Source organism: Lagopus leucura, unplaced genomic scaffold, assembly GCF_019238085.1.
Source record: "Lagopus leucura isolate 7727_CA_CO unplaced genomic scaffold, USGS_WTPT01 Super-Scaffold_73, whole genome shotgun sequence".
In the NCBI taxonomy this organism is placed as follows: domain Eukaryota; kingdom Metazoa; phylum Chordata; class Aves; order Galliformes; family Phasianidae; genus Lagopus; species Lagopus leucura.
In genome coordinates this window covers 14,555,295-14,580,159 of record NW_024962252.1, presented here as the reverse complement: position 1 = coordinate 14,580,159, position 24,865 = coordinate 14,555,295, and the positions used below count along the sequence as shown (strand labels likewise).

The 24,865-nt window shown below is 31.9% G+C and overlaps 1 protein-coding gene across 1 annotated transcript in view; it reads left to right on the top strand.

Moving 5' to 3' along the window:
- Positions 1–24,865, top strand: part of CSMD1 (CUB and Sushi multiple domains 1) — a 990,707-nt gene that overhangs the window by 725,861 nt on the left and 239,981 nt on the right. Inside the window, exons 11-12 of the mRNA XM_042877582.1 lie at positions 7,403–7,506; positions 15,017–15,129. Of these exons, the coding sequence (XP_042733516.1) occupies positions 7,403–7,506; positions 15,017–15,129 (217 nt within the window). The remainder of the gene's footprint in view (positions 1–7,402; positions 7,507–15,016; positions 15,130–24,865) is intronic.

Sequence of the window (24,865 nt, the reverse complement as noted above, 5' to 3'; positions counted from 1 at the left end):
CAGTACAGATAAAATAAGAATAAAGCCTGTAATCCTTAAAGTCAATCATATTTACCACTTTCTCTTAATGTGAATTTTAGAGAATGGCACAAAATGAGAATAAGTATATTAACTACCACTGTATGACAATAGAAGTTTTTATCATAGGCACAGTACTTAAGAACATATATTCATGTGGGAGAGATTAGATGTTAAAGCTGAGGTAGGTAGTAATTTATTATAAAAAACATTAAATACATAATTAGCATTTGTGTGGTAATTTGAAGCTATGTATATGAAGCATTGCTGAACAAGTCTCAAAATGCTTATGCTATAATCACTGTAACTTTTATAGTTTTTGGGAGAACGTGCTTTGTTTTCTGTGATCATCCACACAAAAGTAGTATTGAATATAGTTTAATGCGAATACATTAATAAGTATTTTTATTAAATGTAATGTTAATGTTTCAAAATGTTAAGAGAAATACCCTACATGGTGCATATTTTTTTAAACACTGTAAATAAGTAAAATTTTATAGACAGAATAAAAGCTCATTGCCATTTTTAGAGCAAAACTAAAACCAGAATTGTATTTTTTGAAAAAGTATCAGTATCTTAAATTAATAAAACTGAAAATCAAGGCACTGTCAGGACCTTATTCTGAGTGCATATTATGTTGAAGTAGAGGTTTAGTAAGTGATGCTTATTATTGATTTAATTAAGATCAAGAATAGCACTTAAAAACATATCAACAGTAATCACTAAACAGATTGTATTATGTTTTGTATGACATTTAAAATAATGTATCTGTCCAACTCATCCAAGTGAAGAGGTACTATTAAAAATGTAATTTGGCTGGATTACCACCCTGAAAAGCACTTGAGCTAAATGTTTACTTACCAAATGCAGGAGGTTAAGAAATCAGTTATTACGGTTCAACAATGTATCAATAACTTGTTTTCTTCTTGTTGGATCTGTTCTTCTTTATTGGAAGTATTTATTTTCATTTGTTTGTATTGACATACTTTGTTTAATGTGGCTCCTTGATTATTATTCTATACCAAAGTGAAATAATAATCTAAGGGGTAATGGAAATAGATGAATGCAGTTATATACTATAATGTGGACCCATGTATTCTCTTTCATGAACAAAACCTGAAGGAATAGGTTCTCATATCAGAGTGGTAGTTCTCACATTTGGATAGCTAGGAGCTCAAAACAGATCAGAGTACCTCTGAGAAGTTTCATATCTTTTGGACTTCAATAATTAAGTCTTTGGTTTGGTTGGTCTATTTTCACTTTTGCTAACGTGTGAGCTCTGTCATGATTGGAAATTCATAGCTTCCTTTAATCAAAAGAGTATGAGAGGCTTTTTTTTTATTATTTTTTCTTCTCCTTAAGATGCATGAAGAGTAAGAGAGCAGAGTGCTAGCCACAGTGCCCCATCAGACTTTGAACTACTAGAATGTGTGGGCTTCTCCACTTGGCCATGTTTTTTCAGGTGTTTGTGTTCAACAAGATAGATTTCAAGACTATAACATTAATAGATAATCTTACATATACCAGGAAGACATGCAAATAGAACAACAAAAATTATGGAAAACGAAACCTATGATTTTAAGTTGCTTCTTCTAGATTTCTAGCTGCTATTTTTTATCTAACACATAGTATTGCTTTTGATCCAGTTGAGATAACAGCAGAGCACGTTACAAAGGAAAATTTTAAGAATATTAAAAATGAATTTATTGAAATATATTTATTGAAAAATGTATTCCTGTGATGAATAATATATTTAGAATAGTCTATTTAATAATACACTTCATGCACAAGGAAAACCACAAGTGTTTTCTAGTCTCTACCACTATATTTTAGCATTACTCTAGTCTTTACCACTATATTTTAGCATTACACTCATTCTTTCAGTATTTCCCTGGATCCTAGTGTTGACAGTTCTAATTTTTATAAAGTCTTGGAGAGGGAAGATTGCTAGATCTTACTGCACTCTGATCTCTTGGGTGAGAGTTCATGATAAGGGCTTCTTCCTCCTAAGTCTTGGGTTCATTTTTGTGTGTTTTCTAATTGACAGTTCTTCCTTTTTATTGATTCCCAGGAACATTTTGGAGACATCAAGGCTTTTGCTAATTTATGGGGTCTTAGCTGAGCTTAAGTGAATAAAGAAGCAAACAAACAGTCTCACCAGAAACAAATTTGGCTGTTCAGGCTGATTCTGTGCCATTTCAAGGAAGATAGTGTTGTCTAATGCACAGAAATCTGCATTTGGAATCTAAATGCTGTTATTCCTCAGTGTATTCAATTATCTTTGGCAGTTTATTTTATTGGCTCTGTATTTACACTTTAATTGGAGTAATAAGGAATACTTTCTTTTGCAAAGCATGTTGGCATCTTCTGAACAAACAGTGTTATGATTTCTTGGTAATAAAATAATTCCTTTGGATTATAGGGTCACTAATTAAAGTAAGTGAAATGCCAAAAAAACCTTTGTGGGCATTTATCTTCTTATGTGCATAATAGCAATGGAAAGGCAGTAGAAAGGCAACTATGGACAACATGTAATGTGGAAACGTGTGTCAGTTTTACACTGTTTAGTGGATTGTGCTAACAAAAACAATGGCTATAGGGGATTGGAATCAGGTTCTAATTAAAACGCACTATGTTGTATGCAGATGCATTTGATGGTTAGGATTCCACTTCAGTTGCTGATATATGGGGCAGTAAGTAGAGCAGATATTTTGTGTGAGTAGCCCAATGGCTGTAGGGAATCCATTAAATGGCTTGGCAAGATCTCAACTGTGAATACCTGAAATGTTGGAAAATTACTCATATGTTATTTAATAATGTTGTAGTTTAAGCTTTTTTAAAAATTTTTTATGTTTCAACAATTCTTATTTCTTTTGATTGGTGACTGAATTAACTGATACCTGGTTACATTTTTTTCAAAAAGAAATTCCAGTGAACTATTACAGCTGTGTTTAAACAACTCCATCATATTTCAAAAAATATTCCTATTTATTAACTTTTTGATGTTTACTGTTGTCATGGTCTTAGAATTGTGATCACATTTCTATCAAATATTCCTCTTCATTTATGGTTTGCACCTTAGTATGCTGCTTATCTTACAGTCTCACTGATTTAATATCAGCATTCTTTTTTTTGTTTGTTTGATTTTTAGTTTATTTAGTTATTTAGATGGTGAAAAGGAGATCTTTATAATTCTAATAAGGTAATTATCGATATAATTTTTGTGTAAGAACTACCTAGTTTTATTGCTATTTCTAGTCAGTGATCTCTGTCTTCCTCTTCTATGGTATTTTGGGCATACACACTTCTAATTCTTAAGGCTTCGAGTCAGATCAGCATAGGCTAGGGAAATAGAATATTTTTTGAAAGTTTTATGAGGTACAGGGTTGAGGTATGTATTCTTTAATGCTTGTATCATCCTTTCACATTGTTTCTGTATTATGCTGTTCTTAAAGTAAAATAGATATTCAAAACCATTTAACTGTGTTTGAAGCATATGGTTCTTCTTGAAGTTTTAAGAAGATTCAGAAATTTGAAATAACATAATTATATTTCCATTTTTGACTTCTTTTGTTTCCAAATCCCTTTGAACATGGGGTGTCTGCAAAGGAAATAACAATGAATTGCATTCATATGATCATACTACTTTCAAATTTAATGTAGCAGTGGGTAGGACAAACAAAATATGTTATATACTATTATATTTGAATTAATATGTCAAGAAAATGGAGTAAGTTGTGTAAGTTTTAAAGAGCTTTATACCTTCTACTTACAATTTTAAAACTTTAAAATAAGGCTCTTCAGTTCTCTTGTACGTATGTTCTCTTGTAGCTTTACTGAGCAGCTAATTGTCACTTCATTTTCTACCTTTAAGAGAAGTTCCATCAGGAAGGCCTCGTTTATTAATTGATTTTTTTTAGTAAGACTCCATCATTAATAGTACGTTACATATAGCTCTATTGTCTGATTGCATCTTAAAATAAAACTTTTTGCTTCCACTTTTGACTTTGTCTTTACTATAGTGCTTACATTAATTTCTAGCGGACTTAAAAGATAATGAAATGTCTTATCAGCAGTGAAAAGAACACATAGATCTAGGCATTTTACAAATGTCACCTTGTGATGTTCCCTACTGATTTTTCTAGGAAGAATGTCCTTACGGAAATTTCTTAGGACAACTAATGCTTATAAGGAAAAGTAATTATGACAGGAAATTCACTTGCAGAGTTTCTATCAGACAACTCCTTAGGTGTCTCATCTTTTTTACACATTATTTATTTCACAGTCTATTTTTCTAATCATAAATAATCATGCTGAATGCTTTTTTATACGGGAACTATGTCTTGTAATTTCAGGGGAAAAAAAAAAAAAAAAATGGTTCTTCTGAAATACTTATAATTGTTCGTCCAGAAACAAACATAATATGTTTGGAAGTAATTTTTGTGTTTCTAGTTTTTTTTAATGAAAATAGATTATTTTTTTCATTTGAATCATTTCAGAGTATGCATATTTAATGATGATTAGATTAATATACATGTATATTTTAAAAACTAGAAAACAGCAATGAACTTGGAGTGGTATCTTAAAGCTGCCCTTTTTTTCCAATATATACCAATGTTATTTTATATTTATTTTTATCAATATTATTAGTATATTTTTCTTGTTTATATTGATTAATTCCTTTTAAGATCTTTCTCTGTTGTTTTTTACCTCTATTATAAATCTATTTTCCTTTTTTTTATATTGACTCAACCGTTTTAAAATTTTCCTGTGCTGTAATCATGTTCAAATGTATCCATTCAAAAATGTCTTGCAATATTTGTCAAAGATAACCCACCCCTTATCTAAGAAAAAGCTGAAATATCCCTCTGAGGATTCAGAGTTTTATCTGGATTTTATCTAAATATACCTACGTAAGTGGTAGTCTGCCATGGTCATCAAAACTCCCCATACAGTCTATGGAAAGGACAATTCTAAATGGCATTTTGGTCCATCTTAAGAAACATCACATGAAGTATTGTGTCACCATTTTCTTTCTACCAACTGTAGTAGGAGACATTAGCCCAGGTGCTTAATATATGTATGCTGAAATTTAGGTTTTAATGAAATAGATCAAAAGAATTTAAGGCAGATATTTCAACTTTTGACTACTTGAATCTTTCCGGTGTTGTGTTGTGTTAGAGTAGAATAACAGCAGGAAAGTGAAATTGCATAACAAGATCTTTTTTCAATAGCTCTAAACATGTCTTCACAAACAATATATTTCCCATAAAGCAACTTCTCTTGTGATGCTTTCTTTACTCTTAGCCAGGTCTTCATATATTTAATGTATGGTTTATATCCAATTACTTGATTGCAATTTATCATATTACTAAAGATGAACATTCACATTTGTTTTTAAATTGTAATATAAAAGAACTAGATTCTAACCAACTTGAGCATATTTAAGTACTATATTACCATATTTTCCAATGGAATACTTAGTCAGTTTCTTTAATTCTATTTAAAGTAAAAATAGCATTAACAGAAATAGTCTTCTATGCATAGTTATTTTTATTGCCTGGAAAACAAAGAAAGAAACAAAACACATTGGATTTTATTCTTCTATTTATTGTCTTTGCCTTTCTTTCTCTTTATTGGTCATGATTTAGTAATGAATTAATACTTATTATAATGTAGGAATATTAAAAGATACACATTATTTGCTCCTGATTTAGGAGCATATTGCCTGAAATTCTTGTGACTGTTTAAGTATATTGTAGATAGTGAAATACATTTTATTTCAAAATCTGACAGGCCTACCAGGTTTTGTTTTATTTGTTTGTTTGTTTTGGAAAGAACCTGTGTTTGATCATGAAACAAAAATTCTGACCTATTCGCAAAATAATGAAATGGATATTCTTTAAACTTATATTATTTTTAAACCTCTATTATACATTTTCTTTTTAAACACTCCCATGCAATCTCTATTTCAAAACACAAAAGGTTTTTTTGTCCTGGAATCAATTTTAGCATGCTTTTGAAAACATAAACATACAAAGAACATAGTTTACGAAGCAAGGTATGAAAAGTACAGCATGAATTTGTAGAAAGGGGCAATATATTCTCTAAGATCATTTTGTTATAAACAGATTATAAACAGGTTTTCCTTTGCGTTAGGAACTAAAGCAATGTATTTCAATGCAAGACTTGTCTACTCTGGTAGTGTAAGTTAGTTCTGAAGTTGATAATTGAAGTCCTATTCCCATTCTAGCACAGAAAAATGAGATGTGTTGGCTTATTATTATTGTTGTTGTTGTTATTGTTATTATTATTATTATTATTATTATTATTATTAAAGATTGAGGCAGTCTAAACAACTACCTTAGCTTGGACGCATGCTTTTTACAAAGCTAGGTGACTTCTGCCACATAGATCACAGAGATAAACTATATGGAGGGTATCAGCTGGCTTTTCATACTGCTGCTGAATTATCAATATAATACAGCTGATGCAAAACTTTTTGAATCTGACACAGATCTTGTGGACAGCCACAAAACAAGATAATTGTGCAAATTATGTGAATGTCTGTCCACAGGTATCTATCAAATTTAGTATAAAGATGAAACTAAATAACTTCGTAGACAATCATCATGACTCTGCACAATGATATTGAGGTTTTGTGGAAACCTTGCAAAAAAGTACATTATAAGTACGCATGCATATAAAACCTACAACTCCAAGTCACCAATATTGGACTCTAAAAAGTGGATTTCATGCAAGTCTTCTTTTGTACAAAACTAAATCCATTTCAGTTTAGGCTTTAAAATTTATGGTTTACGTGAATTCTGAATATTTTTTTCAAACAATTCTGATTCTATTTTTATTCTCTGGGCAATTCATGAGAGCTTCAGTGAAATCAAAATTTAGTTTTAGTATCTTATATAATAAAAATTTGATTATGCATTTTTGTTCACCAGTCTCTTTCACCTTCTTGTGAATTGATCATACAATCTTGTCATTACACAATTCCTCTGAAGAAAAATATATGAAGGGGTTTTAACTTCATCTATCTACTTACTGAATTATGTATTTCTTGTTGAACTATTAAAATTAAATAAAGTTCTTTTTTTATAAAAGGTTGTCCTAGCATCCTTAGTATTTCATGACTTTAAAAGTTTATGGCAAGGACTTTGAACTTGAGGAAAAAAACAGAATTTTCTTTACTTTGTTTGTCATTGTTAAATCAGATAAGACTAACTGAAAACAGTAGAAATGAGTCCTTTTGGCTTTACTTATGGTTTTACATGGTACCTTTATGGTAGTCAAATTACTTCCTTTAAGATTAGAACAGTTCAGATAACCTGTGCTATGTTTTGATATATATGAAACTTCATTGAAACAGGTCATAAAGCTTGCTTTTGAAGAGTTTGAACTGGAAAGAGGATATGATACCCTCACTGTTGGAGATGCTGGGAAAGTTGGTGATACCAGGACAGTGTTGTATGTGTAAGTACAGAACTTCAACAGTTTTCACTGGAAATTTGCTGCTATATGTTGTTGATTCTGCATCATAATATATCTATTTATAATTATTGTTTATATAATTCGTTTGTATAATGTAAGCTTGTATAAAGTGTATAATCATAGAATGGCTTGAATTGGAAAGGACTTTAGAGATCATCAAGCTCCAACTCCCCTGATGCAGTCAGTGCTGCCAACCACTTAACCAGGCACCAGATTGGATTGTCTACAAGCCTTGAAACCCTACTAAGAAAAAAGCTCAGGTTTTCCAGGATTATTGCTATTTTTTTTTTAAGTCAGAAAAACAAAGAATGAATATTGGAAATAGGGTAATAGAAGGAGAACAAACAGGGGAGATTTAAAAATGTGATTAGAAGACGACTTATGTATATACTAGGATAACTCTATTGAAATTCTCAGTCTTTGCACAAGCTTTCTATACTGTCTAAATTCTCAACTATTAGCACTTATCTTCATCACCCTAGAGGTGTACTGATTCAGCTGGTTGGGAATAAGGAGGCATATCCTTTTTCAAAAGAGAAGATGGATGTCAAAGGCTATTGTCAAAGGCTATCAAAGTACAGGCTATTAAGTCTAAGTTTAATTTCTGTGAGGGGGGAAGGGAAAAAATATTTAATAAAAAATAATATTAAATAAAAAATATTTAATAAAAATAAAATAAAAAAAAGTTTTAAGAGCATGATATACATCAAGGTGGTATATTTAACAATATACTTTGATAGAAAGCATATTATTTCAAATCAATTTAATCAGTTTCTATGACAGCATAGTTGGTATTTTCAATAGGGGAGGTAAAAATTTGCACTTTATATATGCCATATTTTGTTTCATTAAAACTATATAGTTTTATTGTTTTTTTTAATTATTTTTAATTAATGAAAGGAGATATGCCAGTGAATTTTATTATTTTTAACAATTCTTTTTCAATGTAACCATAATTTCTTGAAAAATTTTATTATTACAATATATTCCTGTTGAAAAGATTAGCTCTGGAAATAGACCAATACAACTTACTGAAAATTGATCTAAATAAATTTAGGTTGTAAAGTTCTTGCTAAACTTATTTCTGATATTTAACAGTGTCTGGCTAGGAACAAATTACTACCCTGACAAGCTAATTCAGTAGTGATAATCATGTGTGAGGTAAAGACCGTCTATCAAAATTTCTCCTCCTATTCCTTAGTGTGTGTTCTTAAATTCTTGTAAATTAAAATAATACTGCTTTAGAAAGTCTACTTCTCTTCAAAATTATTTTTTTATTGTAGCACTTCAATTAAAACTTAATTATCTTTTTAGAACTTTTTCCCTTACATCATGGATCTTCTTTTAACTTTTTCTGTCTATAAAGGAGTTTCATTTTATTTTATGACATAAAGAAGAAATAGAAATTACTTGTTTGAACCCTTCCATTTTTGTCAGTTGTCCATGAGAAAGAGATGTGTTTTAGTAAACTCTGATCCTTTACCTCTTTTCACACACAACTTGGAAATTTCTTGGGAGCTTGAAAACCAACCTACCCTTGCAAAATGAATATATTTTACTTATTTAAAAAAACAATGAAAAATACCTCACTTCTTGTAATACTTCTCTATACTTTTTGTACATCTTTTTTTTTTTTGTACATAGTTTTCATACACTGTTGAATCTGACTTTCTAGTGACTTTGTCATACTACTTTAAAAAATCTTACTTTTGAATGGTTATTTAATTATAAAACTTAGGAGAGAGAGAAAATTATTTTTCTTTGTTGTTAATACAAACAATACTGCGATGGAATTTCTTCTTTAATTAGATATATAGTTGACATCAATAATGATGAAAGAAAAACACAAGCCAAGTAAAATTGGGGATTTTTACTGACAGGCTGCTTTAGAAATTAAAACTTCAGAATTGGCTTGCAGTTTGGTTACAATTAAGAACGCAAATAATGTAGTGATTTTTTTTTTTTTTTTTAACTCTGGAAGTAAGAATAATACAGTAAAATTTTTTCTTTAAAGGGTAAGAAAACCTGCTAACCCTTAAAAAGGCATTAACCTCAAAGAAAGAAATTTCATTCACATCTTGGAAACTCAGAAGATGTTTAGGATTAAATTTTGAAATTATTTATTATTTTATATATTAACTTAATGCCACGAATGCTGATGTATTAAATTCTGAATGCTCTCCATCATTCTGCTTACCTTACTGTTCTAACATCTAAAAGAAAACACATTTATTTAAAATATTATGCACAGGAAAAAAAAGAAAAAAGAAAAAAAATATGCAGAAAGCACTCAAAGCTTTTTCGTATATATATTTATAGAATATCCTGGATTTATACTGCAACTTTTCTTTTAAATTACAGATTATTGTGTACTTCATTTTGTAGCAAAGGAGGATGAATGAATACACACAGATGAAAACTGCACACTAGAATTTTCTATTTTTATCTACAACTTTGTCAAACTAAAAAGCACACTGAGAACATGGTTGTTATGAACGTTATTTTAAAGACTGATTTCTGGCCCCGACAATTGAATCTCAAACCTAAAATCCAAACTTTTACATCTTTTATAAAAAAATCAAGCTTCTCATTCTCAACTTATCATAATTCTCCTAAGTTAATGTATGTAGGTTGTTTGTTTGTCTAAAAGAGCAATAAAATATTTTAAGAACTTGACATGTTTCTGTAACCACTTGTTTCCTAGGGCTTTTTTAATAGGCTTTTTTTTTTTTTTTTTTTTTTTTTTTTTAAATGACCATGCCCGTCTGCTATTAACATGGTGCCATGTTTGTGCCATCCAGGACATCATGCCTAAAATCTTCTTTTTACTTTTTTTGACACTTGAGATTAGAGAGCCAATAGGGCAGAAATTGCTTCCACTCATTATTGTCTTTTCTGAAAGCTGTCTTTTTATATCCCGTGAGTCTGTTCACAGTACTGAAAAGTTGGCACAAATTTAACTTCCTTTACTTCATTTGTTGCATCTGTTGTCACAACATTTTAAAATTCTTTAATGTAGAGAGGCAAGATATGATTGCACATACCCACAGTGAAATGTGTTTAGTGCCAGCCAATCTGTCTGAATGGCTGTTCTCTGAGTTTCTATTCCTGAACTTGCTAAACAGCCTGGTCTTCAGATGGTTATGGCCTGGGATGAACTGAATTAGCAACAGTGTGTGTTGTCAGACAGATCAGCATTCTCATATCAGATGTACCCCATTTTGCCTGTTTCCTAGTTGAAGAAAGTTGTTTTATGTGTAGAGAAATCCTGTTCTCAGGAATCCCCTAATTAAATAAAAAACTAAAACTGCAATAAAGCTGAAACTGCTGTTTTCATTATTGAAGTCTTAGATTCACAGATTTTGAGGGAGTAAATAATGAAGAAAGTTTTTGCTTTAACATTTTTGCATTCCTACTTTTTTGTGTGAGAGCTTTCCCTGCAGAAAGTGACATGCCAAGTCACTGATGTCAATATTTTTGGTTTCAGACTCAGCAGCATTTTCTTTGTAATGTCAGTATGTCTGTATTTCTTAAAATTATAGTTATTGATTTCAATATCTATTCAAGATTCTTCCTCTTTCATTAGACCTATGTATCATGGATACAAATGCACTCTGACTCAGACTCTTCTTGGGAGCATTCTAAAGTCCAAGTTGCCGAAAACTACTTAACTACACAAGATGGGAAGTTACTATAATTTGCTAGAAATCTGCTGAACATTCTCATCAATATTCAAGAAAGTCTATACTATCTGATTGTATATGTGATACAAATAAATGTACACAACACTTGTGAAATTTTCTGATTTAGTTATCTTCGTCAGCTCAACATCTGAGTCAACAGACAGCAGACTGCATACACAGACGAGACTGCATCACACTTTTGATCTAAGGAACATCTGACTGCCATAGAGTGCTTTAGTTAATTCACTTTCAGAGTCTTGTGGTGGAGATGTTCATGCCACACTTGCTCAGTTACTGATAGTAATGAAAAGAAATACTTTTTCAATATGGTCTGCTAATTGGTGTATGTCTTCCAATCAGTAGAACTCCAATACATATTTCAGCAGATTCTTAGTAGATAATAATGCTTTTCAGTTTGTGTTTTTTTGTTTGTTTGTTTATTTTGTTTTTACATTTTCAAGAATAAAAATCGACAAATGAATATTCTACACTTGAGGTGTTCAAGTTCAAGGCTCGCAGGGATATACTATTCTTCTTTTGTAGGTTCCAAGGTTGATTTATACTTTATATTTTCTTTTTTGTCTTTCATTGCTTTGATCTCTCCATTCAGTTGGAAGTTCAAATAATATTTGAATGGCATCTTGCTGAAAACTTCACTTAGCACCATGCAATCATAGTAATGAAAATTGATGATTTCATATTTAAGAATGTGGTCATGAAAATATTTTTTTCTCAACTTAATCATGCTGAAACTGTGCCATACTCTGAACCAGAATGAAATTGGACAATCTAGCTAGCTGAACCAGAGCTCCTTGATTCTCTGTAGGATGAAAATGCTGAAAATTTAAAGTGGAAGAAATTATAAATGCTTATTTCTTACAAATTATTACTTTACCTATAATCTGTATTTTGCAGCCCATCTATTAAGAATCTTAAATCTCTCCTTGTATTTACTAGGCATCAAACTGAGCAGACGATAGCACAGATTTTTGCTTGTGTATATCTGCCGTCTATGGCATTGGCATTTTGAAGGGAGATGACATCAAGCTGAAGAGTGACTTTCTTAACTGGAGTCTTTTCTTTATCACGTTCATCATTTTCAGCAAGTCTGTAGGAATTTAGATATCAAATTACTATCAAATTTGATTAACATCAGTTATTCAGTTCAAGTTATATTAAGGTGACAGCTAAGGATCAAATGGATGGGTAGTGTGAATGTGTGATTATTGTTCCACTGGGAAACCAGTTTATAAAAGCAACAACAACAACAACAACAAAAAACAACAGACACAACTCATCCATTGGATTACTTTTAAGATTAAACTTCACTGGTTGAGTGATACAATTACTTTTTTTTTTTTTTTTTTGTACTGCACAGAACATCTACATGCAGTTAAAGTATGCTTTATTACTTATAAAGATTTAGAATTTTAGAATTCAGAAAACATAAATGTAGGTGTCCTGCAATAATCCAGTAATGTGCGTGGGACCATCTAAATACTTGATACTAGGTTATGTAGTGTGTATATATATACATATATGTATATGTGTATATATATAAGAACAGTCACTGGCTAATTCTTGCAGGAACCTCACAGATTACCAGTTGAATTCCAACATATCTCCCTTATTGTCAAGAAATATCAGTGAATGTTATTTATTGCTGGGGAAAAATATTTTCATTAACTATTTTAACTGGAGAGATAAGGCAGAATAACAATTATTTCTGTGGCTTCAAAAGGTGTTTCCCAAATGTACTTCTTCACTCTTTCTTTCTTGACATCTATTTCCACAAACATCTCCTAAATTACTCTTTTTTAATGTTACTATCTGTGAGTTATATTTTCTTTACTTCTCAACCTCTTTCTACGAAGTTGTAGTTGTAAATATTCTGAACTATGTGCCATTGCAGCAGCAGTTTTAGATGTACAGGCAGAACTCCCAAGCCATTTCTCTTGTGTGATTTTTATTTTTTATTTTCTCGGAGGGGAGGCTGGAGGGTGAGGAATGGGGGTTGTGTTAATCAAAGTAAGAAAACAAAATATTTCAGATATAAGATTCACACTGCCTTATTCACAGCCTTCCTGAATAAGACTTTTAGAGGCAAGATAGGATTTCCTACAGCTTACCTTAATGTTCTTCATTTCTTACTTTACTTCTGTACAGTCTCTCCTTTCTATGTTCTTGCTTTTAAGTTGCAACAGTATTAACATCTGATAGTGCTTTTTTGAGGAAGATTTCAAATACCAGAGTTCGTTTACTTTTAACATTTCTTGAGAAGTTCTGTGTTTGGAGCAACTTCTTTCAGCTTGGCACTGTATTATCATGATTTTTTTGTTGCTGTTACTTATCTCACATGCTTTTTTTTTTTTTTTAATTGTAGTTGATTGGAAGAAAGACAGAAGGTGCAGTATATTACTCATTTGAGCAAAATAGTCTGCTCAAATGAAAGGGACAAAGTCATTGTTAATTTGTTATATCAACTGCAGTTATTGCCATACTTACGGTTCCAATCTCAAAAGCTTCTAGTAAACCAAGTTCTGCCTGCAGTTCGATGCAGATACACACCACTTATGATTTATTTTTTGTTTCTGTAATGCCAGCTTAGGCAGAGATATTCTGCTGCACTTTTCATGTTTGACTTTTCATCTACCTTTTTAAAGTTTTTATAGTTATCATAAAGATCTGAGCAGTTTTGCAGATAAAATACTGTAACCTCTTTATATGTGATGGGCATTTTTCCTTATTAAGAGAATCATAGAAAAAGACCTTCAAGATCATCCAGTCCAACTGGCCACCTACCACCAGTATTTCCCCACTCAACCATGTCCCTTTGTACAGTATCTAAAAGTTTCTTAAACACCTCCAGGAACAGTGACCCAAAAGCCTCCTTGGACAACCCATTCCAGTGCCGAACCACTCTTCTAGAGAATAATTTTTTCCTAATGCCCACCATGAATCTCCCCTGGCACAACTTGAGGCCTTTCCCTTAGTCCTGTTGCTAGTTGTGTGGGAAGAGTAATCCACAAGGATTTTATTGATTAATAAATTAATCGTCTTTTTGCTTTATGATGTCCATCACCCGCATGAGGGTGGTGAAGCTTTGGAATGAGTTGTCCATATAAGCTGTGGATGCCCCATTCCTGGAAGTGTTCAAGGCTGGGTTGAATGGTGTGATCAGCAACATGGCCTATGGGATGCTGTCCCTGCTCACAGCAGGTGGTTGGTACTAGATAGTCTTTAAGGTCCCTTCCAATTCAAAACATTCTATGATTTTATGTCAGAATTACAGATGAATGCAGATGATTGCTGTAAAACTCTGAAGTTTTATTGTGTGATTCACCATCTTGCCTGTTGTATATGAGGTTCTAGTAAATTCTTATGGACGCATGTGCTGTAACACAGGCAAACTAACTTCCTTTGCTTTTAAAAAAAAATTGCAGAAGAAATAATACTAATCAAAACATGTGAAAACAATTTATCTGGTACACTCCTTCACTTATCTATGAGGTAATTACTTATTGAAATATTTAGATTTCCTAATTTTATTAAAAATGTTTAACAGTTGTTAATTTGAATGCATTAATTTAATGATTTTTTTTTAAGACTCAAATTATTCTCATCCATATAAAATAGCTAATTTTATTTTAAAATAAATGAAATAAATAAATCAGGACACAAGGTTCCTATATTGTGAACAGTTGTAAACGTTATATTAGTGATTTAAAATGCTGCTTTATTTCCTTTTTTTTTTCTTAATTTTTTTTTTTTGCTTCAGCAAATGACTTTTTAATTTATCCTGCATGCAGACTCACTGGATCTAGTGTTCCTGACCTTATTGTAAGCATGAGCAACCAGATGTGGCTTCATTTACAATCTGATGACAGCATTGGCTCACCAGGATTCAAAGCAGTTTATCAAGGTACAAACTAAGTTAACCACTTTAAACTGTAACTTTCTACATATGTTGCAATAAATCTTCAAATACATTTTTAGTCATTTCACAGATTTGTATTTTTGATGCTGTTTCTGTTGTTGATAATGGAGATGTATAAAATAATTTAAAAGGATCTGAATTAAAAATGAGATTTAGTGTGATAATGCTTTTTTCTTGAAGGTCAATACAAACAAAGAAACTAACTAAAACAAATTTCTATTATGTTTGGAAAATCTAAAATGTTACATGCTGCTAACCTTTGAAATTCTTTATTATAGTTCTCTTTGAATTTACTGATGTGATTACAAAACTGAAGTTTCATGCAGCACTGAGAATCTTTGCAGATCTAAGTCAAAATTAATATGGAATAATGACTATTAATGGGAAACTTCCCTCTCTCTTCCCTTCCATTCAGCAGCTGTGTTTGGCTGGTTTAGCCTATCTGTGTTCATATCTTTTTGGTGATAGACTCAACAAGTTAAAACTTATCAAGAGTTCAAAGTCTGTTTGCCTCTGTGTTAAAAAATATTGTGCGCTGCAACAGTAATGTATTTTCTGAGAATGAGAGAGAATTTCTGTATTTTAGCTCAGCTAGTGAAGATTACTCTTTTAGACAAGCTTTTTTGGAAAGTATTTCTACATCATAATTTAAAATATTCCATATATGAAATAGCTCAGATATTTTTACTGTATTGTAGAAAAACAAAATGTTATATAGCTTTTCATTCAGGTTAATAATTGTGTAATTATTTAGTATTTGATTTTAAGATGAATGTTACTTCCAAATTCTAATTAACATTTAATTAAAGGTTTACCATAGCCATATTTTTTGAAAACATTAGCATTACAAATTCTTTTTAAAGACTGGAAAGGGACAAATTCTGAAAACAAAGCCTGATATTTTCTGAAAAGGAACAATAAGACTGAAATGAGCATTATTTGAGTTATATATATGTATTCATACATATACTTAGATGTATTCATACATATATTCATTTGTTGGTATTCTTTTCCTTTCACTGCAAAAAAAAATCCTATAAACAATGGAAGTAGACAGATTTCCTTCTTATCTCATATAGTTTGGAAATTTGTTGATAGAAATTTAGGCAACTGTCTATTGCATTTTATTTAATACATACAATCAAATACACTAAGGGTTTTTGCATTTTTAGCTTTCTGTGAGGCTCCTGTGGTTTATTCATTTTGGTAAGCTAGATGTGTAAATTCTACGTACATGTAAAGTCAGTGTTTCAATTTCAACTTTGTGGTTAAGCCAGACACTACGTTTGCTTTTTCTCTGTCATGAATGTGTGGGCCAAATTTTTTGGAAAGTCCTAGTCTTAGTTGATACAGTTCAGATAAAAATTTCATAGAACAACTTTATCATTTTATGGAAATGAAAATTTGCAGTAGCTTTTTACCACTTTAAACTTCTACTCTTTACTTTTTTTTAATGTTTGTTTTTAGTTACAGAAAATGCCACGCTGTGTGTTCCACAACCATAGATGTTCAGCTACATTACATATAAAGATAGTCCTTTCACTTTTTTTGAAATAATTTTAAGTTTACTAGTATGTTTACATATTTCAAAAAGGAGTAAAATCAGTGTCACTTTAAAATCTACTGATATTGATTTGCATTCTTAACTATTCTTCATTATTTCTAAAGTTTCTGCAAATTATAGTCCAAAAGGATGATACATCACAGCTAGACAGCAACATCTATCATGAGTTTGTTCTTTTGAGCAATGCTATCATAAATTCATATAATAGCATCTGATTTTTGTGACATCTTTTCTAGTTCTTTGGTTCCTTCCCCCCCGCCCCCCCAATCTGTTTATTTATTTATTGGTGCCATTTAACTTTGTTTTCATTTTCCTGTCTGTAGTACAATCCACAGTAACAATTTATTTTCCTTAAATGGTGTTATAGCTGACACATTGGACTATATTCCAACATTTGCATTTGCTCCTGGAGGAATTTGTGATCCAGCCAATGAAGGTGATAGCTTATCAATGAAGTCAATCAACAATATGTTAAAAATCAAGCCAAATATTTCTTTCTACAGTAGGAAATGCAGTATTACTGTTGTTTACTAAACAAAAAAAAAGTTGGGAGAGGAGGGGAAAGCATTCCTTCTAGCAAATATTTATAGTACAGTATAGGGAAAATATATTTTTTAAAAAAAGAAAACCTATAAGAAATTTAAAAAGGAGTAAAACACTGCTTTTACAATTCAAATGATAATCTTGTGCAAAATCAGCCTTTAACTTCTACAAGACTTTCTGTATATATACGCATGATTTTTGCGTAACACTTTTTTTTTAACAAAACAATGCAAGGTAATTTGATATATCAAATATCATTAAGCCTTAATTCACATGACATGCTAGTGAAACATGGTCATTTGACAAATTTCCCTAAAAAGCCAACATAAGCATATTCAACATACACTTTATTCACAGTTAATTCTTGGTGGTGTCAAGTTTTAAAAATTTGAAAATACATATTTAGGCATTTATAAATTTTAAACTGCATTTCATCTATTAGCTTTGCTGAGATGAAAAAAGTCATTTATCTCTTATCCAAAATGTTCATTTGGTATCCCCTTGTTGCTTTTCTTTTTAAAGTCACCATTACTTGCATGACTTTTATATTCTGCATCTATAGCATTATTCATATATTATTTCTGAAAATAATAACAAATATCTCCATAATTGCAAAGATGTTGGTTCTTGTCTCACCTCAAAATTTACCCTACATTGCTTTTATATGCATATTGGAAGACATTGCATACTGCAAAATGCATACTGAACATCTTGTGTAAAAAGAAAATAGTTTAATTTGCATTCATTTTTATTATCTGTGAAAGACATATCCTTAAGTTACATCCACCTATAAAACAGTGATAGCAGTCCCTGGTAATAGGTGTTATCTTTTAAAATAAAAAATATATGAAGTTATGTCTACAAGGAGATACCCAGGGCAGTTAAAATTAACAGAGTATAATAAATTTAAATTACAGATTTATCTCAGTAAGCTACCTGAAATCCCTGTAAAGGGGCTCTTCTTCAGTTACTTTATGACCTTCTGTACCTGCAGGTTAATCATCTTTGAAAGAATCCCTTGGGGAGGATTAAAGTTCAGTAATCTGGGGACAGTGATAACCTGAATGAGAAATTCATGTAGACACACGTGCTCTGATGTGATCTAATTTTTAAGCATAGATTTATAAGCATAGACCTTGTGACTTCAGTTGATGACCATTGCTGGATGCCATGATGAAGTGATGGTTATTGCACCTGAAACATTTCTCTTCTAAATAATAATAATAACAACAACAACAATAATAATGTTTTTTTTCAGTTAATTATCAGATAATAATGTCAAATTGGAAGTTTAACAATGTTGTGATTGCGCTATTTACTAAAAGTGAACCTAAATACAAATATTCATGTATGTATGTATGCATGTTCGTTTATGTGCTTATACATCTCTATGCTCACTTACCCTCTGCTTATAGGAAAAAGTCCAAGTGTAATTCACAGAAAAGAGATTTTCTCTTCATTTTTTTCAAAAAACTATGTCCAGCCCCTATTAAAAAAAAAAAATTCTTTCTCCAACTTTAATAAATTGTTTACCTCCTTTCAAGGCATTAAGAAATTTGAAATGCAAATGAAGATGTTTTTCTTGGTAGGCATCAGTTTAAAGAAAATTTCCATGTGATGTAGTGTAGAAATGTCCTTGATCATTTGTAACTAAAACAATATTTAAAATAACAGCAGTGCTTTGGGAAGCAGCAGTAGAAGCTTCTATAAATCAGACCCTCATTTTATTACATTATGTAAGCAATTAATCTCATAATTAGTATCATTACTGTTTGTATTTGCATTTGGAACACAAGTACTAGCATGAGTTCATGTTTTTGTCTTTAATTAGCTTTATATTAATAATTTAAAGTAGCTTCTTTACCTATTAACAGAAGAATGTTTTTTTTTTAATTTTTCCACCTTCTATAAGATTTTAAAAAAACCAAAAACCTCCATCTATCACAGAATTGTGGGGTTGGAAGGGACTTCTAGAGAGCAGTTAGTCCGCCTTCCTGCTAAATCAGGTTCTCTCAGTAGGTTGCAGAGACAAGTTTTAAATATCTCCAGAGATGGAGACTCCATGACCTTTTTTGGGCACTCTTCCTCAATTTAAAGTTTTTCCTCATGTCCATATGGAATTTCTTATGTTATTGTTTGTGCCCATTGCCCCTTGTTCTGTTGCTGGGCACACAAATCCATAACACAATAATATTTCTAATTCCATAGCTGTCAAACAGAGCGCATATACTTTTAGCACTGGAAATCTGTATTATTTTACAATAAGTAATACATGGCAATATCAGAAGAATTGACCCTGACTTTCATTATAATTTTGTTAGAAATGATCTAGGAAACTACTGATACATTGTTTGCTAGTAGTTTTGTGATCTGTAAGAAAGGGCAGGTACCAGCATTGCTCAGAACCCCTTTCTATGATGAACTTCTGGCTTGGGTTGGCTCAGGGAGAGCTGGAAGGAGCCTTGCAGCATACTGAGCAGGGGAACTGTTGTGGAAGAAGGAACAGAAAGCCTTTTTTTGTTGTTTGTTTATTTGCCTGCTTAAAGGACCAGAGATTATATGGAGCTTACTAAAACCCAGAAACAGACTGCAATTGTGTTTTTTAAATAGGTGGTGGCTAGGGGCTATGTTCTTGCCCTGAGGATACATCCACATAACATCATCCTATGGAGGGTTCTTGTTTATCCACAGACAAATTGTATCTGAGTGAATTTATGTGTGTCTTGGGGTGGGGGGAGTTGATTATTTCAGTTTGTTAATGCATGCTGCATTGCAGGCCACAGTTCATCTTTTCATAGTGTGAAATTGAGAATGTATATTGAACACTTCGGAATGTGATGAGGCATGTCTGAAAACATAAAGGCTATGGAGTGATGCTAAATGTAACACAATAGAGGGATGAAAACCTGGTGCAGTTTTCTCCGTCCTGTCGTCCAGTTATACAGGGATTGGTCCCTGGTCTTTACTGTCCCCTGAACAATGGATGCTGGTAGTCATCATCAGGAAGCATCCTAGAGCTTGTGCAGTATGGATGTTTGGAGATTCAGTGCTCTGGCTCACCCTGTTTCTTGCTTTATTTAGCAGTGGCTGGTCTAAAAACAACCTTGAATGAAAACACTTACATAGCCAAGCAGAGGTGGGAAGAGAAAGAATGGCGCACAAATCATGTTTGTTTCTAAATTGTTTGGATGTTAAATAGTTTCTACATAATTTCTTCCTCCACTGTAACATTTCTTGAATTTATTACACATCACTTTTTTAATTACAGAGTGCCAAGTGGAGGTAATCACTAATGTTATATGATTTCACGTGGACAATTAAAAGTTAATTCCAAATATACTTAATAGTGCAATTCATATTGGATTTGTTGCTTAAGTTAGATCTTTGGGAAATATTAAGTAATGGCTGATTTATTTTTTTTTAATCATTTAGTCATTGAGCAAAATGCTCAGTAAATAATTCATTTATTTCACTAAAAAGTTGCCTCAAAGTTCTTCAGTGCTTTATTCTTTCAAAGTCCTTTCACCAGCTGTGTGATTTATCCATTCAGCTCATGAACAGTCATTAATTTCACATTTTGACTGAAATTGATTTGACATGCAAACATCTCCACCTGTTACAAAGTCAGCATATCCTCCAGAGCAGTCTTTTTACAATGCTCTTTTGTTTGATTAGCAATTCAGATGAATGCAGGTTATTTTACTAAAGATGAAATAATCATTTTTTACATTTCTATGTAATTTGAAAAGTAATAATAATAATAAAATCTCATAGTCCAAAGAACAATTTCTAGGTTTTTTTCGTATAATTTATTTTATATATATATATATATATATATATGTTATGTAGAAATAAGACCCATTCAGTCTCCTTAGTAAATATATGGACTTCTGAATTATGTTAACAAAAAGATATGATGACTCCTAATTAGGTATTGCATGTGCTTGCATACTAATTTTGTATCAAAATACTTTTCTGAGTGTATAGTATTTTTCAATTTTATTTTAATTATGAAGAATTCATGACATTTAGTAGAAAATGGGTTTCCTAAAATATGGAGTGTTGGTGAATTCTGAACTTATAGAACATTGCACAGTGATGATTTTTAACAGCAAAGATTAATGAACTACATTAAAAATGGTGTTTGTACAGATAAGTCCATATAGTATGTGCTGACTGTGAGTGAAAATTATATTAATGCATTAACTAACATAGTATAGTTTTAAAAAGGAATTAAATTTGGAGAGCAGTGACCTGTATTGCCCACAGTTTCAGAGTGTAATGTGTAATTGTGGAAAAAAGAAATCGTGGCATTTGTGCTAATTACGTATTTAATTACAGGCCAGTCCTCTGCTTCATTGTACCCCCATCTATTTGATGACCCTTCCAGGCAAGCATATCCATGGGCAGTCCTTTTTTAAGTAGGAAATGATGTACTCTTCCCAGCAAGATTTTAAAGCAGCAGTTTCTTTACAATTTGCTTGGAGATTTGGTATCAGGTTTTTAAGGACTCTTTATTTTTCTTTATGCTGCCGTAACAAATCCCTTTATGGTTTAAGAACTTTTAGAAAGCAGAATATTATTTACTTTGAAGCAAAGATATTGCAGTTAGAGCACATAATAGAGATATTTTACAACTGTACTAGCAGTATCATTTATAATGTATAAAATAAATAAATTAATGAACTATAAAACTCCTTGCAGATACAGATTTAAATTTGTTTTAGCCAATGTCTCTTGATATGCCTTTTGATCTGTTTCTCTTCTCTTTTGAAAGAAAAAAATAATTGGATGATTTCCCATAGGAAGTGAGTATATTTGGGTTTTATTAGATGTCATAGGGTGGTATCAGCATGTGTGCACTTGCATCACCATCCTCACAGAACAAAGAGGACATAAAGCTTTAGGAGTTTTTCTGTCATCTGCAGCACTCTCCATGCCATTTCCAGTGTCTTAAATTTATTGACTTGCTTTTCCTAATGTCAATATTACCTCTGTATGAAATAGTTTGCAAAGAAAAAAAGAAAGATTTTAAAAAGACTGTGTCCTGAAGATCAAGGGAGTTGATAAATTCCCCTCTGCTCTGCATGATGGGGCCACATCTGGAGTACTGTTTCCAGTTCTGGGCTCCTCAATTTAAAAAAGATAGGGAACTCCCACAGAGAGTCCAGCAGAGGGCTAAAAGATTATTAGAATCCTGGGGCATCTCCCTTAAGAGAAAAGACTGAGAGACCTGAGACTCTTCAGCCTAGAGAAGAGTAGTTTGAGAGGAGATCTTAATGCTTATAGAAGAATCACAGAATCGCAGAATTGTAGGGGTTGGAAGGGACCTCCAGAGATCATTGAGTCCAACCCCATGCCAAAGCAGGTTCCCTACAGCAGGTCGCACAGGTAGGCATCCAGGCAGGTCTTGAACATCTCCGGAGAAGGAGACTCCACCACCTCCCTGGGCAGCCTGTTCCAGTGGATGGAGCCAGGCTCTTTTCAGTTGTGTGCAGTGACTGAAGAAGGGACAGTAGGCGCAAACTGGAGGATAAGAACTTTCATATGATGTGAAAAAAGCGTTCTTTGCTTGAGGGGTTACAGAGCACTAGAAAAGCTGCTCAGAGAGATTGTAGAATCTTTTTTTCCGGAGGTATTCAAAACACACCTGTGCTTTCCTGTGTTGCATACTCTAGAGGGCCTGTTTTAGCATGGTGTTGGACTTTGTGATTTATAACTCCTATGATTCAGTGTTTAGGGTGCCAAAATTTGTACACTGATAAGAACCACTAAACTACTTCCATTTCTTTTTTTTTTAGTTGTGCTATTTGAAAAAAAAAATAAAAAATTAAAAAGCTATTATTTTTTTCAGCTTCTCCCCAAAATACTAGAATGTTGCAATGGGTTAAAACCATTCATATTCACTCTTATAGTGTATAATAAACATTTTCCCACTGTATCATATCACACTCCACTGCTTGTTTCTTAACTAAAGTTACACAAATGTACTATGGGGAACATTACACAGAGAAACACCTTTGTGTGCAACAAAATATAATATAGGAAGGCATAGTGGACATCACCTAAGCACACATCCATAACTTTCCAATCTGAATACTAATATCAATCTACCATTTCTCTGTTTGTCTTCTGTAGCTTATTGTAAAAGTATGTAGAAATCAGAAAATTTTCTCAAGAATTCAGGACAGTCTGTTGGATAACAGATTTTACAGTCTGTGGGTACCTGTGTTCTTTAAGATCTTAACTTTATGGTCTTAGAGTTCACTGTAGAATTTGAAATAAAATGTTTCAATAATGCTTATGAATAATTTTGAAATTACTCAAGTATAAGTTCAACATCAATGCTCTAAGCTATCAAAATGACGAGATAGGGAAAGATTTACTGTTGCGGTTTCAGACCATGTAAAATAATGTTCCAGTGTGCAAGGAAATGAACGGTATACTGTTAGTAAATGTTTGTCAAGCAGTTTAGAGTCACAATTTTTCTGTTTTAGGCAACCATTTTTGTGATGAACAGGAAAAGTATTTTATTTGTGTCCTGTTGTCTGTCTAACAGCTGTAGGAAATTTTGATTATATGTAATTGTAACAGGCACAGGACATTTTTGTAGCAAATTTTGGGTTTTTCTTTTTTACAAGTTTGTACAGTTGACCTTCAGCAGTTTTGATTGCCAAAAACAAAAGAACAACAAAAAACGCCAAACATTTTTAAATTTCTGCTGGTTTTTGAACGTTTTGTAGAAACCAAATAAAATATGGATGAATCATTGAAGAGTAGCAGATGTTCATAAAAGCTAGTATCTTTTTCTGGAATTATAACCAAACAAGAAAGTTATAAGCATGAGCTTAATTATACTACCGTAAAATTTAGAATTGGAAACTATTAACATTTTTAGTGCGTTCTCTCAGCCTTGTATGTCCTTGGGAAGCTTAGAGCAGTGTGCTTATTAATGGTAGCAGTATTTGTGAGAGGATTTTTTTCTGAAATTCTTTCTAAGTCCTTCTTGCTAACACAGGCTTTTCTTGTTTACTTTTTATCTTCTCTGTTCACTTCCATTTCACGGTTAATATAAGTGTAGTAGTCTAATTCCTCCAGGATCTCTTTTCTTCTCTTGTGCCCCCTACACAACTCAGCCTTTTTCTTTCTTTTTCTGAATGTGAAGCAGTAAAAGCAAGATGTTGAATGGAATTTTCCAACTGAGATATCCAATCTATCTATTGAAATTTAAATATATGACTAAAAATTTCCACAAAGACTGCAATGGACTTTTGTGAGATTTCACTGAAAATAACACATTTCACTTATTTTCTGCATGTGTGTATACAGTATCAATTAACTATGTACAAGTGTATACTGGTTTGGTATGGTTATATAAATATTGTACAGATCTCTGTACAGTGCTTCTGAAGGCTGCACACTTAATCTTGCCAAAATCTTTTTTTGCTATCAACAAACACAATATCTAGTAGAAATTAACTCATTTCTAAATAGTAATGAGTCAAAGACTGTCTTCTGGACTTCTTTACATAGCATTTCATAAGAAAGAGAATTTCTTTTAACCTTGACTGAATTAAAGCTATTCCCAAGAATTTCTAAATAATGAAAAAAAAA